Raw genomic sequence first — 18,751 nt, forward strand, 5'->3', positions numbered from 1 at the left:
AGAGAGGAAAGCAAGGATGATTGGTAGCCACGTTATTCTTTAAGAGACCAGCCTCTTGGGAAAGGCTAGGCAGCCCCACACCACAGGGCACAAGAGAGCAAAATAGGAAGGGATCATGAAGTTCTTGTCAACACTTAGTAATGAGCTTTAAGACTGGACTCCTGTGCACAAAGCCAGTTCCCTGCCATTTTAAGACTTGGTCAGCTTCCTGTTAATGGACATGTGAGTTATCTGCAGGGAAGTCATTAGACTAAAGTCTCTCTAATGTAGTAACTATGCTGAGAACAGCCATTTGCAACCTCCAGAAGCTCTTTAGACTATTTGATAATAGTGATGCAATCATGTGCAGGTTCATATAGATATAGAGAGAGAAAATGAAAGGTAAAAGGCAAGGGCTTGGAACTAGGAGAAGAATGTAAGGTACCAGTTCTTAACTCTTCTCTAGTTGGAATTCACTCTGCAGGTTCATTACTAAAAAATCACTCCTTAAATTGCACATTCTAATGTAGGAGGAAATGCTGTCTTTTGATGGAAATATATGAAATATTTTTTCTAAAAATTTAAAAATCTCTCCTCTGATGGCTCTCATATTTGTAGCACACATTACATCACAGAGTAGGATAAATCATTTTCCAGGTCTTGAACCACAAAATGAAAACAAACACACCAAAAAAATGTTTTCTTCATACTAACCTTAGCATCAGCCCTGGCCACGAAAATAATTACAGTAATCCCTCTCCAAACACACATTGCAGTTCCTCAGTATTTTAATACATGTCAGCTTGATGTTCTACAGGATATATCTGAGGGCCCTGGTTCAGATGTTGGTGAGTCACTCTACTTGGAGATCATTTGAACAGTAGGGGTGGGAAGAGGAAAGGAGGAATGAGGATGGTAGAGAAGCAGAAATGTTTTCACTTTGTTGTCTTGATAAATCTGAAATTGAGGTCAGCACCCTAGGGCTGCTAAGCAGAAGGCAATCAAGACATATAAGACAGGCCATATGGTGAGCCATAAAACAATGAAGACATTGGGAATTTAGAAAAAGGACACATATATAGTCAGAGTAAGGGGGAGACTGGCAAAGAAGGCAGTATGCCTTGGTATGTAACACAGCAAAACACATTTACAAAATCTTAAAATAAGAGGCAGATCTTGCAACGTATCTAACAGGAAAACGTTTCCATCTTAAGGTATGTAAAATAATATTGAAAATATTTTTACTTAAGGTGCTCTTCATTGTTTTATTTTAGTGAGCATTTAAAAATTATGAGATCTTTTTTGTATAAAAAAGTTACTCATAACTTTGATTCTCCTCTTTTTTCCATTCGTTGTAAGTCTCCCAATGAGGTGTTTCCTACCAAAGGAGTTTTAGGGATATACTCTGATTTGGGAAAGAATATTATAGTCTTAAAAACTCCTTTTACTGCATTTAGTAGGGTCAGTTTAATTTTTTACATGCATAGAAGTGGTAGAGCAGCAGCAGTAATATTTATTATAAATATCAACAGCTGCACTTGTTCATGGTACACATAGATGTGCCTATAGCATGCCAAATGCTCTGTCCGCATTATCTCATTTAATCCTGAAAATAGCTCTCAGATAGTTCTCTACATTTTCTGATAGTAACATTTCGGCTTATTTTAGAAAGTCTGTTTCCCTGTCCTCAATTATATTGTAGACTCAAGAGCAAATCAGTAAATATATCCCTCATTTGCCATTTTGTTCACAGGACTGAGGCTAGGATGAGGCAACTAAGGTACTCAGCTTGGGTTCAGAATTTAAGGTGATGCACCCCTCCAAAAAAAACATAGTAATCAAGATAAATTACGTTTTAATGCAATATTTTAAAAAGCTGAAAGATAGCTTCAGTGTTTTCTATGCTGTCCATCAAACAACCCTTCATTAGCACCCATTCCTCCAGTTCCATAGCCTCCTCTTTCCTAAACCCCAGTGCCGGTCAGATTATAGAGAAATTGGATGCATTTATTTACTGCTAATGGCACTGTAAACTGATAAACAATGTAGAAAACATCATGGAAACGTTAAAAGCTGTAAAGATACTCATTTGTGGCACGTTCAAGAAATATGATTTAGTGTCATCTGAAAGTTCTGGGTGCTTTGGAATGCACAGATGAGGTTCCCATTCTCACGGGCTTTACCTTCTAGAGTATCTAGGACAATAAACAAGTAATAAAATAAGCAGTCTCAAAGAGTGATAAGTACATGAAGACATGGCGGTATGATTTCTTTTTAAAAAGAGGAATAGCATTGGAAAATTGTAAGCCATATGAAGGCTGGGATTTTGACTATGTTGTTTACCTTTATATCCTTTGTACCTATGACAGAGCCCATCACATAGTAGGTGCTCAAGAAATGTGTGTTGAAGAATGAAGGTGGTAAGAGTGTAGTGAGTGTAAGGAGAGTGAGAGGAGATGAGATTGGAGACTGGAGGCAAAGGGGGTGAGGAAAGGCCTTGTAGGCTACAGTTGCGATATTACTTCTGATAGGAAGCCTGGGGAATTAAGTTTATGACCTAGTAATCTGACTTTAGTGTTTCTCCCAAGAAAACAAATCAATAGAGTAAAAACCTAGTTTCCCAAAGATGCTCATTACTGTGTTTTGTATTGAATTATTAAAAAAAGACTTGGTACCAACTTAACCAAGATTAAGGGAAGGGGGAAATGTTTAGTATATCATGGTTCATGAACCCCAGTGGAATATTACACAACAATGTTAGGACGGTATTATGAAGACTTTGAAAACATAGGGAATGCTTCATATGCTCTCTAAAAAAAGCAGAATAAAAAATTGTATGCATACTAGCATATTAACTATAAAATTGTCTGTGAACTGTGATCGAAATGTAATATGAGATAAAAATAGTTGTGTTAGGGTAACATAATTTGGGGTGATTGTTTTTCTACTTTACAAAAATTATCTTTAGTATTATTGTCACATTATTTTAATAAAAATGTGTTGCTAAATTAGTATAGAGTTTCTTTTTGGGGTCATGAAAGGATTTTGAAATGGATATTGGTGATGGTTGAACAGTATTTTGAATGCAATTAACGCCACTGAATTGTACACTTGAAAATGCTTAAAATGGCAAATTTTAGATTACATATGTTTTACCACAGTTTAGAAAAAACCCCAGATCTCTTCTATAATCATCATTATGGTTTAGCAGCCTCTAAGATGGTCCCCCCAGTGGTCCCTGTGTTATGGTCCTCACACCTTTGGGTAGGTCCCTCCCACAGTCTACTAGGATTGGTCTTGGTAACCAGTAGTATATGGCAGAAATGATGGCACATTATTTCCAAGGTTAGGTTCTAAAAGATTGAGGTTCCCATCTTAGCTGTCTCTCTCTTTCTTGGTTCACTGACTCTGGGGAAGCTAGCTGCCATGTCGTGTGAATAGTTCCTCCATCTGGGAGAGGCCCCCATGGTGAGGAACTAAGGTCTCCTGCCAACAGCCATGTGAGTGAGCCACCTGGAATCGGATTCACCAGGCCCAGTCAAGTTTCAAATGTCTGTAGCCCTGGACGTCACCTTGACTGCAACCCTGGAAGAGACCTTGAGCCAGAACTACCCAGTTCAGCTGTTTCAGGATTCCTAACCCCCTGAAACTAATATGACCTCAATGTGGGCTTAAGTTTGACTTTTAGGAATTTAAAGAGAGCTTTTTAAATGCAGGTTTTAAAAGGAAATTTTATGTGGAAAAAAATACACACTGTGATAAAAATTACAAAGAAATAAAATGATGTGTTTGCTCAGACCTTTACACATAGAAGTAAACATCGAGTTGATAAAAAAAATCATTTATCTGAATTATAGACTTATGAGGTGTTTTTATTTTCTCATATGTTTCAGGATTTCTCTTATGTTTCTGAATTCTCTAGAATGATCATGTCTTACTTTTATAATGAGAAAAAAAGATATAAACAGAGCTTTAAGAAGGATGATACAGAGAAGAGAGCATCTGCATCTGAAGCACATAACATGCTCTACCCTCATTTGCTGTGTGACTCTGGCTGTATAGCTTCTCCTCTCTGAGCCTCAGTTCCCTCATCTATAAGGAGGGATAATGATGTTCATCTCATAGCTGGGGATGCAGAATAAGGGAGACGACTTGTGAAAAGTCTCTAGCACATAGTAAATCCTCAACAGATGCTTCATCTCCTTTGTATACCTTCTCATAGTATTTATAACAAGGGTGTCATTTGCTGGCTGATCATGTCCTTTGTGAAAATCAAGGGAAATCAGATAGTTCAACAAGTAGTTGGTTCAGTGTGCGGCCTACAAGAAAGTCTGTGATGGGGGAAGATAGGAGGCTCCTTTGTAGGAGCAGTAAGTATTAAAAGCTATTTGACTTTTCTTCCAAAAGATCATCAGGCCCTTGTAGAGGACACCCAACTCTTCAGTCTTAATCCAAGTCTTGTTTTATGCGTAAACACACAGGCCAGTTCTTCTTGTATCATAATGAAATCATATATTTTCAAATTCCAGATGCAATGTCATAAGATAAAGAAGCTGAAATGATAGTCCACAGAAGATATATTTTTCATTTGCCCAGAACCAAACTTTAATAACCTATAAGCTCTGATCTAACTGAATTTTCTTTCATATTTATTTAAATGAGAGAACTGGTTTTGATGTTTTTCTCCAATCCTAATCATCTAATATCTTTAACCTACAAGACAACAATTCTTTTATTTTTTTTTATTTTTTTAAGGGGTAAGGAAACATTCTCTCTTCTATATCAGCTCAGGATGCTAAACTGTATGTTGTTTGCCTTAAAAAATAAACTTTCCTTTTTACATTTTTCTTGTTACCTTGGATCATGTCCAGTCTCTAAGGAAATAAACATGTGAAGAAAGAGTTCTGTGGAATGTTAACTGCACTGGTATTTTTCTTCCTTTTATCATGCCTCAAGATTTGCCAAAGTTGATATAAATTCACCATGCCTTCTTTAAAAAGCATAACAGCAAGGCATTCTTCCTGTAGGAGTCGGACTGTAAAAGGTGATTTCCTTTTAGTCCATTTGGTTTAAGCCTGTAAAAAGCATTAAGTGAAAAATCTGATATATTTGTTAGGGCATTTATTGCATTACTAAGTTATATTTTCAGTTCTCAGTGAAAGGTTTATTGAGAGGTTTTGAAGAGGTAAACTTTGAAGAGGTTTCGTTCAGGATTAAAGAATATTTTTTCTTCTGTTTTGGTGAAATAATATCACACAAAATGATACCTTTCAGGAGCTATTCTTAGCATTGTTTACAGTCAAAGGACACACCGTTCCATTATGGTGAAGCAGATATCACCTTCCAAAACCAGCCTCTTGATGAGATTTGAAACTTCTCTAGGGTTTCAGAGGCATGAAAGGCTGTGAAGTTACCATTTTCCATTAACTCAAGTCACCCTAACATTGATGCACCAGTAAAGTAAACTACTTTGCAGGAGTCTTTTAGAGTGAAAATGTTTTTCATATTGGACTAAATATTTATAACTGATCCATCTTAAATGTAAAAATATAAACCATTGCTAAACTTTAATGTGGATTGATTTCTTTTTTGACAGTTGAAGATTTTAATTTAAATTCTTGACGCAATCTTTTATCATCAAAAAATGAGAGTTGTCTTTTTCAGATGAAACAGTGCTATAATCAACCACTTTGAATTCAGGAAAATTGGATAATCGCCATTCTCTAAATAACATAAATATCAAAAACATCACAAGGGTAGAAAACTCATTAACAATTTACTTTGCTTCACTCTTGATTTACTAAAAATGTTTGAAAACGTGAAATTATATGATCCTTTTAATTGATTTAAACAACTTATGGTAAGAAAAGTAATCTTTACAGCGGTCCTGTGGAGGAGAGGGCTACTAATTTTATCCTGATCTGTATCCAGAAGTCAGAAAGTTTGAGTTGTTGATGTCCTTCAGTTAACCATGGAATTCCATATGGAGGAAGGTCATGTCGTTATGAAGGTTTAGTGTTTATGATTGGATATAACAGTTAACAAAATAACTGGGAAGTTGGAAATCAATTCTGTTGAATTTACATCCTTTGGGTTTTGAAGATGTTATACACTGATTTTCTTTTAAATATTCTGTAAGTTTTATCCTTCTGATTACAAGGATTAATTATTATTACTGTATTTTATTTATTTATTTTACTGAAATAAGATACATCATTTTTTACCATGTCCTTTAATCAGAGGATTGAAAAGTAATTATTTGTCCCTCTTCTGCTGTTAACCACATTATTAAAGTAAAATACTAAACAAAAATATAGAATCATATGATCACTAGTCAACAAAATCTAGGAACCTTTTCCAAAATATAGGTATAATGCCTGATAGGTTTGTGCTATTCCTATATATGAAAAATTTCAGTGATTGGCAGCCTGTAACAAATATTAGAGAAATTTTTAACAATTACATTATATAGTTGTTTAGAATTATAAGTGATTAGATTTATATAAGCTACTAAAAAACACAATTTTACAACTCAAAAAAGTCACTGCTACTAGGTACTGGAGAAGAATTGAAAAGGAGATTAAAGTGGAGTCTCTGCAAAAACAATGTAGTGAACCAGTTAACTGTTTCTTTCCTATAAGCAAGTTGCATGCAAGCATGATCTACCTTTGTGGAAAGTAAAAATAAGTTTAAATACACAGGGCTTTTGTTGAAAAGAATATAACAAGAAGTTCACGTATATTAGCTTTTCTTTGTGAACATTTTATGATAATATCTGCATCTATAGATTTATGAGATGTAAATATGAAAATCTATGGCTCCGTATTAGCACATGGAAAAGGCTAGTATAATTACATAAATTAGCCAATTTTTTAAAAACCAGACCACTCTTTATTTGATTTCAGACTGAACTTAAACATTCAAAGACATCTCTTTTTTGGGGGGAGGGTAGAAAATTATAATAAATAAAATCAAAGCTAGGAAATTCGGGGTAAATATTATCTAGCTAAGCTCTGAAATCCAAAGCAAGAATTTAGTGTTTTCCTTTTTCTGCTCACCTTTTGGCAGTTTATAATACTCTTAAGAGTGTCAGTGCTAGCGTTTTCAAAAGCTCAATTCATTCACACCCTGCTGAGGGCTCTACAGCACTTTCTGTACTTTTCCACCAGATAGAGTTTTCTGCAAGGGCAACTATGTGTTGAGTAAGGGTTAGATCTGAAGGAAAGACCCAGCAGTGCAGATTAGTATGACTGGCTTTGGGGATTATTCATCTTGTTCACATTAAGGCTGGACTCTCCCTGTTGTCTTTATTTAATATAAGGCACTGGAGGTGTTAAAAAGAATATAGAAAGAATAGTCTCTATAGCAATAGAGTCCAGAATTAAAGGAAGAGAGAGAAATACAGAAACATGTAAGGTATCTTTAAAAACAACTTTAAAGTAATCCAATAATCCCTTTACAAACTAAGTAACATACAGCTTTGTGTGTGTGTGTAATCTATATGTATATGTATGTACACATATATACATACAGTAAATCTTTGGCATGACATGTAATGGGCACTAAAGAGTCAGAAATTTGCATACGTTCCATTTTGTAAGTATGGCCCTTTGATTATCTGGATCAAACAAAATAATATGTGTGAAAACACTTTGTAGACTGTAGAGCACTCTACAAGTAGCACTATCATATAGCATTTTAACAATCAAGTAAGCTGACCATTATGGGAATGAGTGTCTTCCAGGGAGATTGTGTCATTAAACAGTTTAGCTAGAGTAAATGAATGAGAACTGAACAATTTTCTATGCACAACAAAACACAACCTATTTATGGAAGCTAATATAAAAATGTTACCTGTTTACCTTGAGAGGAGGACTCTCATTAATTTTTTTTTTAACAGCAGTGTATTGACAAAGAAAGTCTCAGTGTATCACAACTCTGTCTTCATTATTAATGTACCCAAGAGTCTTCCCTCTCATTTCATTGCACAGCCCAGCTCCTGGACTTGAGATTCACTGCACAGACCTAAATCTTTCCTTATATTAGTCTTTATTTTCCCCAGGAGTTTATTCCAGTGTCAGGGATTCCCTTCATCTTCTGCTTGACCAATTACTGGCCCCTCTTTGCAAAATGAATTAATTCAAGCCTGTTTTTTAAAAATAAGTCACTTTTTGAAAAATCAGAGTGTGTTTATGACCGCAGTCTTCCCTCTAAGTTAGAACTTTGACAAGAAGGTGATTAAGTGCACATTTAGCTTTTCCTATATATATACAAGAGTGCTGTATCTGACAGTTCTAGTCGGTACAGTTGAGGAAACAGTCAGACTTGTTTTTATTGGTGGGTGGACTTCTTCACAAATCATTTTCAAGAGATCAATTGTTGTCTAATCCAGTGGCCAGTGCCCATGTTGGTATCTTTGGCACAGAGACAAGATGTGCACTGTCAAATAAAAGGACCCAGTCCATTTGGCTTTGCTCTGTGATGAGTGTAACAGTGAGTAAAGCATGAATATAGAGACCCTCCCCATCATTCACTCCAGGTCGCTCTATTTCCAACTCTGTGAGACAAAGCACACTCTTATGCTTCAGACATAGGCCCACAGTGTATGTCGTTCTTTCCCATCATAAATTGCAAGTGAGGAATATTCAGGAACGTTTTGTTCTTTTTTTAAATTTCCTTTTAAGCCTTTATATGGAAGTCAGTATCTCCATTGAATGCTTTAATAAGTAAATTGAACATGCTACACCTCTACTCTTTATGTTCAGCTTTCATGAGCTAAAATGTTAATAAATCCCAGTGAAGATTTTTATAGACATATTTAGAAGTCAACTCTTAGGAACAAAATGTAACTTGTTTTAGTTGTTCTACAAGCAGATGTATCATCAGTTTTAGAGGGAGTCTTTTGGCACTACAACGTGAAAAAACAAACAAAAAAACCTTGCATTCCCAGTTTATAAAGTAACGTTAAAAAGACAAGGATGAATTTCCTTCCCACTTCAAAAAAAAAGAGTCATCCTCTGAGACATGTATACTTTGAAGATGTTCCTTAGGGACCAGAATTTGACCTTAAGATGTTTTTACCCCAAAATGATTGTTTACTTTTAAATTCATGTGTCTCAGGTAAAGTAAAACCTTTTGTAAGTATAAAAATTAATATAGTCAGTTCTCAATCAAAAACTCAGTCATTCAACAAATGCCGCGTCCCCACTGTGTACCAGGAACCGTGCCTCATAGGAAATGCCCTTTTCGCCTTGCCATTGCCCATTTCTTCCTCTTTATTGCACCATCATTTTCATCCTCTACTTTCAGTTTTCTCTACGCAACGTTGACAGTCTTCCTTAGTGTGGCAAAAGACTTTGGATTTGCTTTGCTCTTTATTTTCAAGATGGCTTAGAAACTTAGGTGAGCTTTTAAAGCATTTAGTTGACAGGTTGAGTGAAGAGAAGTGAAAGGCACTGTTGGATCACTGCCTTGAGGGCAGAGAGGGGAGCTGTGGTGGGTGAGCAATGGCAAGCCAGTATGGCTCTGCTCACCCTCCCTGCCTCCAGTTCACACTCAGGTTCTTCCTAGGTCAGAGGACATGTAATGTTAGAGCTAGACAACCCTTAATGACCATCTGTTCCATCTTCCTCATTTCTGAGGTACAAAAATCTGACCTGCACAAGGAATAAAGAAAATATCCTGCTCTATAGCCATGGTCTAAAGCTGTTTTTTGCTATTCATGTTACATTCTTTCATATATTTTTTAAAAAAACTCAGGTAAAGTGTACACGTGTGTGTGTGTGTGTGTGTGTTGCATAGATAAGGACTAGGAAAATGATGAAATTTGTTATGATTAGAATAGCAGAATACTATTATTTTCAACTGTATTAAAAGCATTTGTTTGAAAGTTACTCATAAGATTCTCTCCACAAACATAATCTAAATTCAGTAGAGATTGTTTCTCTTCATTTTCATACAGATTTATAATTTTTAAATTCCTTAAGGTTTTTTCCCAGGGAGTTTCCACAAACAACAAACAACATATTTTAAAGACAATGAATATGGAATGACCATGACAGTTTCTGTCCCACGTACCCTTCCTCGTTTATGTGACCCTCCAGGAATGTAAAGCTGGCTGAGCTTACCCTGTGAGCTGACAGGCACAGTTCTGACCACCTGAGGCTGACCCCCACTTGGTGACCTGGCATCCAGCACTGAAATCCATAGGAGGGGCTCACCATTAGCAGTTGCATCTCCTCATTTGCTGGGACATCCCTTGAGGCTCCCCTGGGACACAGAAGTCCCAGTGACAGTCACTCACAGAGGGCCAGCCTCCACCCCTGATGTCTGAATGTTCCTTGTGAAAAACCTGCAACGCCCCATCTCTCCAAACTGCTCCCTGTACTGAATTTCCTTGACCAGTCCCCCTGCCATTTCACATCTCTGCATGGCCTGATCTCCATTCTTCTTGATCAAGATGTAGAGCCATTTGAAAAAATTCTCTGGACCCCTTTCTTAACCTTTCCCAGCCTCAATCACTGATCACTTTTCTGTTTCTATAATTTTGCGTTTTTCAGAATGTCATCTAAATGAAAGTATATAGTGTGTAGCCTTTGGCTTCTTTCACTTAGGATAATGCATTTGAGAGTCATCTATAAAGTTGAGTGGTGAAGGAAGGAACGTTAGCCTGAAATAACTTCAGTTATCTAGTTTTTGAGGCTTATAGAGGTAACCTAAAAGAATTAGTTTTTTAAAAAGAGGCAAGACAACAACACCAATTTAGTGCTTATTCCAGGGAGAAAGACCTAAAAACTGTAAGTGTGGATGATTTTCTAGTAACTAATTAAATTATAGAGATTATAAATATTTATCTGTAGGGGGAAAAACAGTCTCTTCTGCTACTGCTAAAAATCACCTAAAATGTTGGATAAAACACAAGCACATCCATTCAAATGCATATGCATAGCTGAACCAAGAAGAAATTAACTGAAATATCCAGGGGCCAAGAATGAAAAAAAAACCAGAATGATAAGTGAGTGCTAAAGTTGCAGCTGCCCTGGAGGTATTGCTAAAACAGGAACATGGAGCCACTTGAGGGTTGGGAAACAACGCTTTGGGCCTGAGAAAGTTAGGAGGGCATAGGAGTTGAGATTCCCCACAGAGAGTCAAGACCCTCAAAGCACTTCAGCCAGTAATGGGCTGGCTTAAAAAAAAAAAAAAAAAATCTTCTTCCAGCAAAGAGAGACTGCAAGGACAGTTGATTATGTTGCCCTTGGCTCTGAATGGGGATGAAAAAGATTCCCCTGAGAAGTCTACAAGTTTAGGTTTAAATTTACATAACTCACTTGGTCTCAGAAGCCAACAGAAAGAACTTGGAGAACCTAGGTGTTGAGAGAGCTCCGGGGCTCCTAGCAGAAGCAAAAGAAAATCCCTATAGAGAAACATATTCTCAACCCAGGTGCTTCAGGACTCCCACAGATTATCAAAGCCAACCATGAGCCCAAAATCCAGAATTATAAAATGTGAAAAAGTCATTGTGAGTGAGGGTCAGTAGCAAAAGCAACAAAACTGGACTCCTCCACCTCACCCAGAACTTCAGCTATTGGGAATTATCAGACATAGAACAAAACTATATTTAAAATATTGTAAAGAAATAAAAGATCAAATTAAAAACTTGAACAGGAAACCATTAAAGTTGAAAATGAAAATTTGTCAGAGATTTAAAAAGAACTTATAAGAACAAAATGAATAAGGGAAACAGCATATTAGATGCACCTGATTAGAGAGTTAGTTGAGCTGGAAGATGGCTCTGAAGTAATTACTCAGAATGGAGAACAGAGAGACTAACAGATGGAAAATATGAAAGAACAAGTGAAGACATGGAAAATTTAATAAGATGGTATTACATCGGAGTTATAAAACGAGGGAAGAGAGAGAATTGAGCAAAGGCAATATTCGGAAAGTAATGGCTGAGATCTTCTTCCAGAATTGATGAAAGACATGAAACCTCAAATTCAGGAAACACTATGAATACCAAGTAGGTTAAATCAAAAGAACTCCATACATCGCAAACTGCAGAACTCTGAGGTGGAAGAGAATAGCTAACAGGCAACAAGAAAAGCCTGTGTAATGATATCTTCTGAGTTAAGGGAAAATGCTTTGAACCTAAAATTATTTCTCCAGCTGACTATTACCCTGTATGAAAACAAAACTGAGAGAATTTGTCACCAAGCTCTTTAGTTATAGAAAGAACTTCTGAAGTTTGTATTTCAGATACAAAAAAAGTTATCTGGGAACGAAAGTCTGAAACATGAAAAGAAAGGTGATTAAATAAATGATAAACATGGGTAAATCTAAATAATAATAACCAGAACAGTGTTTAATGCATGTCCTTACGTAGAAAGTAGAAACAAAATATTAGACAGTATAACATGATAGGACTAGTGTCATCAGAATTCAAGTGTTCCTATGTTTTTTTATTGTTTGGCAGGAGGGTAAAGAGAAAGTGTAACTTTGAACTTTAAATAGTTAAAAAGTTAAGGAGCCATACACTTGGAGAACTAAGGGTGAAGGTATATTCAAAGTTTGGAAGTTTCTTCAGATATCCTTGATGGTATTAAAAACACTAAACCAACTTACCCCCAAAGACGACTCCACTGGCTGCAGCTTGGGCAGTTGTGTGGTATTCTTGGTCTTATAGTTATTAAGTTTCTGGAGGGCAGTGGAAGTTATTGCCAGGAACACAGCATGACCTCTAAACAGACAAGTGAAATATACAAATTCATTACTGTTTCACCAAGAAGGTCCATCAGAGGGCTTAGCTAGGACACAGGAGGATTGAATTAAAACCAGGAAAGCACATTACAAGAGTTCTGACCTAGGTGGGCTAAACCTGGGGGAACTTCCCTTCTGTTGCCTCATTATTGGATTTCAGATTTGCTGAGGCTTGCCAGGAGGATCATTTCACTTCCCATTAATCCCAACCTCATACGCAAAGCACTGAGAATTTCAAATGTAGTGTATTGTAGTAAACTTCAGTTTCCTTACATCATCCTTTACATCACTTCTGTGTTCTATATACCAAAAAAATATTTTTTTTAATAATCTTATTGAGTGTTTTTTTGTTTTTGTTTTTGTTTTTGTTTTTTGCGGTATGCAGGCCTCTCACTGCTGTGGCCTCTCCCGTTGCGGAGCACAGGCTCCAGATGCGCAGGCTCAGCAGCCATGGCTCCCGGGCCCAGCCGCTCCGTGGCATGTGGGATCCTCCCGGACCAGGGCACGAACCCGTATCCCCTGCATCGGCAGGCAGACTCTCAACCACTGCGCCACCAGGGAAGCCCCTTGAGTGTTTTTTTTAACCTAAATTAATATGGCACAAATGAATTGACCAACTTTTGTGAAGTCATACACAGGACAGTCCAACCAATGTGACTTTAACAAATTTATAGAGGAACTTAAAAAGTGGGGCGTTACCACAAGGGTAAAACTATGTGAAGCAATTTACAACACTGCTTTTGTGGAGAAAAGGCATCAGGTTCTGGCTTGGCCAAGGGATGGTGATGCACTGCCATCCAACCAGACTGTGAATGACTGGTTACATCTTGTAAAAAATGAAGTTTCCTGAAAAACTGTCAGCATGTTGCAGGTCTTGGGAGAGTTCTAATGCTTGTTGTCTTAGCATTAATTGAAAATGGAATGAAATATGAATATGCAGTGAAGTTCATGAGGCAAAAGTGGAGTGGAGATTTTGAAAGCCAGTAACTTTTGTATATGGAGAAATATTGTGCTAAAATCCTGCTGCACTTCATAGATACCAGGAGCCATAGCAATACTGTTGAAGTCAAGAAAGCTGTGCTACCTGAGGTCTTAAGTTCCTTGGAAATAGAACTTTAGACATGACCCAATTTATTGTGTATATTAGCCCACATGTAGACTTGGTGAATGATAAGTCTAATGAAGCTTTCACAGGAGCATTGATAAGCAGTTTTATCAGGCCTCAAGCTTAGCAGAATTGCAACCTCTATGTTTGTATTATGATCAGCCTGTTTGGAAACTTAGCAAAAGATTCTTGCTGTTCAGCATTTAAAACATGCTTATCATTTTGATCAATTGACCTTTCCTGAAACCATGCAGTAGTGGGTTATAAGTCTTCTTCAAATCTGTTCCCATTCCAGAATCTTATCATTATATAAGAAATTTAAAGAGATTGGGTGCCGAAATAGCCAGCACAATGCTTCTGTGTTTTTAATATCATGCAGAATTAAAATCCCAGGAACTATCCTCTGTGGTTTGTCCCCTCAGTCATTTCAAACATGGATAGTAGGGCCTATATGGCTACTTTATGTCTGTATCACCCATATTTAAAACAGTATACATCAGATTTGTGTAACCACAGATTTTGTTGGCTTTTGACCAAGGCTTATGATGATTTTTTCTTACTGTCTTTCTATAAATCTCATTTTGTGCTGTTATGAAAACCTCCATTTTGAAAATCACAAATCACTGGTTGTAAAGTTCATAGAAAGTCCACATTGTACAGAAGCACGTAGCTTTAATGTCACCAGACAAAACGGTCTTAAAATTAATTTAATGTTTGCACTTTAGGGTGCAACTTAAAAGAGAAGGCCTGAAAAAAGAGTGGGAGTGAGCATTAAGTATTTTTTTGCAAAACATTGTGTTTGTCTCATGTTGGACATATGGAATATGCCCTTTAGTTTAGTCAGTATTTTTTAATTGCAGACATGATTTGTTGTTGTAGCTGAAATAATTCTGAATCAAAATTTCTGAAAATCCTTTAATTTTTTCCAGTTTTTATTGGAAGTTGTTTGCTGACTATTGTTGTTAGAAGTGTGAATTTTTTGCTTCTCTCCCAATCTTTCTTACAAAAAGAGAAATTTGTTTCTGCTGACAAATTGAGCAGACATCTGATATTTTATATTCCTGTTGAAGTGTATATATTCCTGTTGAACTTAATATTTGTATACTTGATAATTTGTCTTATTATGTAATTGATAAATGGTGCTGTATGTTGATGCTTGTTCAATCATATATTTATATATGATATAAATATCATATATTTATACTATCTGGATTGTATGATTATAGTTCTTCGGGAGAAATAATTTATCACTGTACACCAGCTTGTGAAAGCCTAGTGCTGGAGTTTAAACATCAAAATAAATATTGAAATACAAAAAGAAAAAGAAAAGAAAGTAAAAGAAAAGAGTAACTAGTAAACACATGGAAATAGAATGTATAATTTCTAAAATAGAAGATGGAAAATGTTGAATTTTAAAAGTCAATCCAAAAGAGGGCAGGGAAAGAGGAAAAAGATAAGGCAGGACAGAATAGGATGCAAGATTAAAATGGTAGCAGTAATTACAAATATTAATGTATCAGTAATCATGACATATAAATGGATTAAATTTTCTCCTTAGAAGACAAGGATTGTTTAATTGGATAAACATTAAACCCAGCTATGAAATATTTATGAGAGACACCTTAAAATTATGGATATGAAATATTAAAAGACAGTGACAAAAGGTATGCTAGGCAAATACTAAGCAAAAGAAAGCTGAAGTCATTAAATTAATAAGAAAAAAATGAACTTTAACCCAGAAAGCTTTGTTAAAGATAAAGAAGTTCACCACGGAAAGATTAAAGACTGAATTTACCAGGAAAAGATAACAGCGCTAGACTGTTAAGCATTTAATTACCCAGCTTTACAATATATAAAACAAAACTTGGGGGAATTGCAAGGAAAGATTTTAAAATCTACCATCACAATGGGAGACTGAAAACAACCACAATCATTCTAACATTCTGATAAGGTGAACTTATGGCTTGGGATAAAACTTCCAAATAAGGTATCCCAGAAGTATCATATCTCAGACCACTTAGATGGACTCAAAAAGTGGTTCTGGTAATGATGAAGATTCTGATGTTGAAAATGCATGTGGAAAGTTGGAATAAAAGTGGTTCTTGAAATACAAGTGAGGATATAGCAAACTTTCTAAATTAAAATTTTGTGTGATAATTCAGATGTTTATGTATAAACCAGATAGCACAAATAAGCATTTGATTATTTTATTGACTTTATTAACAAGTTTACTCAGTTTGGGGGAGGGGAAATGTCTTCTTGGTGAATTCCTTATAAGGTCTATATGCGTTAAATCTAAATGTGATCAACAATCGATTGCAAAAACAGGTACAACTTTAAATATTTATAATTCTTCAGAATAGGGAAACCATGCTTCAAGGATGATTTATGGCTTGTTGGAGCTGGAAGGACTGCAGACATAATGTGGTTCATCACTGTTTAACAGAGTCAGGCCTAAAACTTAGATCTAGTCTCAGTCTGGCACTGTCATTGTGTTTTATCAAAGCTGTATAAAATGGATACCAATGTGTTGTTCACCATGGTTACATACAAACTGTATGTTCAATATAAGTGCAGTTTGTGCCATGAAGTATACCTATCTCAAACTTTGCATTTGATATTTAGAAACATATTAATGAAAAAATTTTAATAGCAAAAGAGTCTTAGGAAGAGGAAGGAATAATTTGGATGGCCCTGGACCCTATTAAAAGAAAGAAAGAAGAAAAAAAAAAAAAAACACAGAATTTTAAGAATGCCTCCTTTTCCTGTAGACAAATTTCTCTTTGCCTGGTAGAGACATTTAAAACCAAGATACTGATTAGTTTTTTTAAAAACAGCCATTACAGCAGCCAAACACTGAACCCATCAGTAAGACCTTCACCTATGAAGATTTAGAGAGAATCTTTTAGATTGGATCTTTGGGGTAATATTTTTCTTTGCTCTTCTCCCTTTTTCTTCCTCTGCCCAAAGTCATGACCTACTTTCCTCTTCCTCACTCCCAATCCATCCCCCTCCCCCCACACCATAACAATTTAAAATCAATGCTAAAGAGCTGCTTGAGGAGGGGAAGGGAGAGAATTGTTGGTCACGAGGGAAGATGTTTATTGGCTCATGGCTTGTTTTGTAGCTTCAAGGCTTTTGAAAGAATACCCACTAGCAGGTGCAACTTTTCTTCACATTCTTCTGGCTGCTTAAGAGTCACTGTACTTACTTCATCTTGTAGAAACTCAGGAATCTGTGGGTACAAGCCTTTAGGAATGATCTGAGAGCTTGGCACATGCAAAACCACTTTAAGAGTCAATGAGTTCTGGGTGGGTTTGAATCTGCTCAACCTGCTAATTGAGCAAACCATTACCTTCTCTGACTTCCACTCAGCTCCCCCTGCTGTTAGAGGGAAACAGGGTTACCTTATCCGAATAGTAAATAGGAGAGTGTGTGAAAAGTGCCTAGGAGAGCGCTAGACACATGTTCACCTACTCATAAATGGTAATCATTATTAGGAAGACTTTAATTATCATTTTTATGTTAACTATTTGGGTTTGATTGCCCTGAGCAGTGAAATAGAGATTCTATGGGAAACAAGGCTGGGCTGGACAGTGTGGTCTGCTACCCATTTGAAAGTAGTACCACATGGAAGATCTTACTCCTCTGCTTGTTTGGTAATCTTGAGACACATATTTTCTCTCTACTGTCGTTTTAAAGGTCCTCTTGAATTGATTCAGTCCCATATGGTTTAAGCCTTTTGTTAACCTGCATGTTAATATTATGATTGTTAATATTTGAAAGGGTACTTATTCCAATAATTTTTTGTTCAATGTAAGAAAATGTAAATTCTTAAAGGAAAAAGTAACTTTAGTAACTAGAGAATTTAATAGTAGATTTATTTTAATTCTCCTGGTTATTTTGTATTAATTTTCCTGTAAATGTATCCAGATGTGTATGCAGTACCTATATTCTATGAACAAATTCTGGCAACTATTTGATAAATTATCTTCTGAAATTTTCTACCTTGGGACCTAATTCTATCCTGAAAATATCAATCCTTTGCTTATAGTAAAATATGTTACATCAATGAGTAAAGCGAGAGTAAAAGCTGGTTTACAGTAATGGATACTCTAGGAACTAATGTGAATTCTACTTCTTTTTAACTTGTTTTCTTGGCCAGGAATAAATAAATACTGAAAAATTAGGTGAGCCTTATGTCTTACTTAGGGGATATTCTTGTTTGTTCTGATTTCTCTCTTTTTTGCTTGTGTTTTCAGGCTCAGCTATGTGAATCATGCAGAGGATCTGGCCTCCAAACTCCTACAGTGTTCCCCAAAGAACAGACTATCAGCACAGGCTGCCTTGAGCCACGAGTATTTTAGTGACCTGCCCCCACGGCTATGGGAACTGACTGATAGTGAGTATGACAAATTCAAAACATCCAATCGAATCAGGGACATAATTTTAGCATCTATGTGTAACACATATGTAGAGAGAGGTTCACATGTTTATAAGTGCATCTCTCTAATATTATGTATGCTTGTATATGCATTGCCTGTATACGTGTGTGTATGTGTGTGTGTGTGGAGAGAGAGAAAATGGGGGGAGGCGGGTAGTTTGTGTATATATTTAGTGGAATCCTGCCGTTCAATTGCTAGCTTACCAGACACAGGAAGAAAATGGATTCCTTTTTTGCTATCTCTGCTCTGCAGTCAGCAGCTGCATGTCTTTGTATTTGATTATGTGTGTGTCCAACAAAATGATATGAGCAGTCATAAAGAAAAAGGAAAATATGATTTACATATTTAGTGCCTTATGCATATAGTATTTTTTAGCTGGCTGCAGTACACAGAGTAGAAATGATTCATTTCTGTTTGATTCTCAGAGACAATCTTGGTTGTAACAATAAACCTTAAAAAGGGCTGC

General features: G+C 36.2%; 1 protein-coding gene across 6 annotated transcripts in view; it reads left to right on the forward strand.

Annotated features, from left to right (window-relative positions):
- CDK14 (cyclin dependent kinase 14) overlaps window positions 1–18,751 on the forward strand; it is a 599,292-nt gene that overhangs the window by 492,314 nt on the left and 88,227 nt on the right. For all 6 annotated transcript variants that reach the window (XM_059073929.2, XM_067042484.1, XM_067042485.1 and 3 more), the window contains one exon: window positions 18,103–18,242. In XM_059073929.2, coding sequence (XP_058929912.1) covers window positions 18,103–18,242 — 140 coding nt within the window. The remainder of the gene's footprint in view (window positions 1–18,102; window positions 18,243–18,751) is intronic.

This window comes from Kogia breviceps, chromosome 9 (genome assembly GCF_026419965.1).
Source record: "Kogia breviceps isolate mKogBre1 chromosome 9, mKogBre1 haplotype 1, whole genome shotgun sequence".
Classification (NCBI taxonomy): Eukaryota; Metazoa; Chordata; class Mammalia; order Artiodactyla; family Physeteridae; genus Kogia; species Kogia breviceps.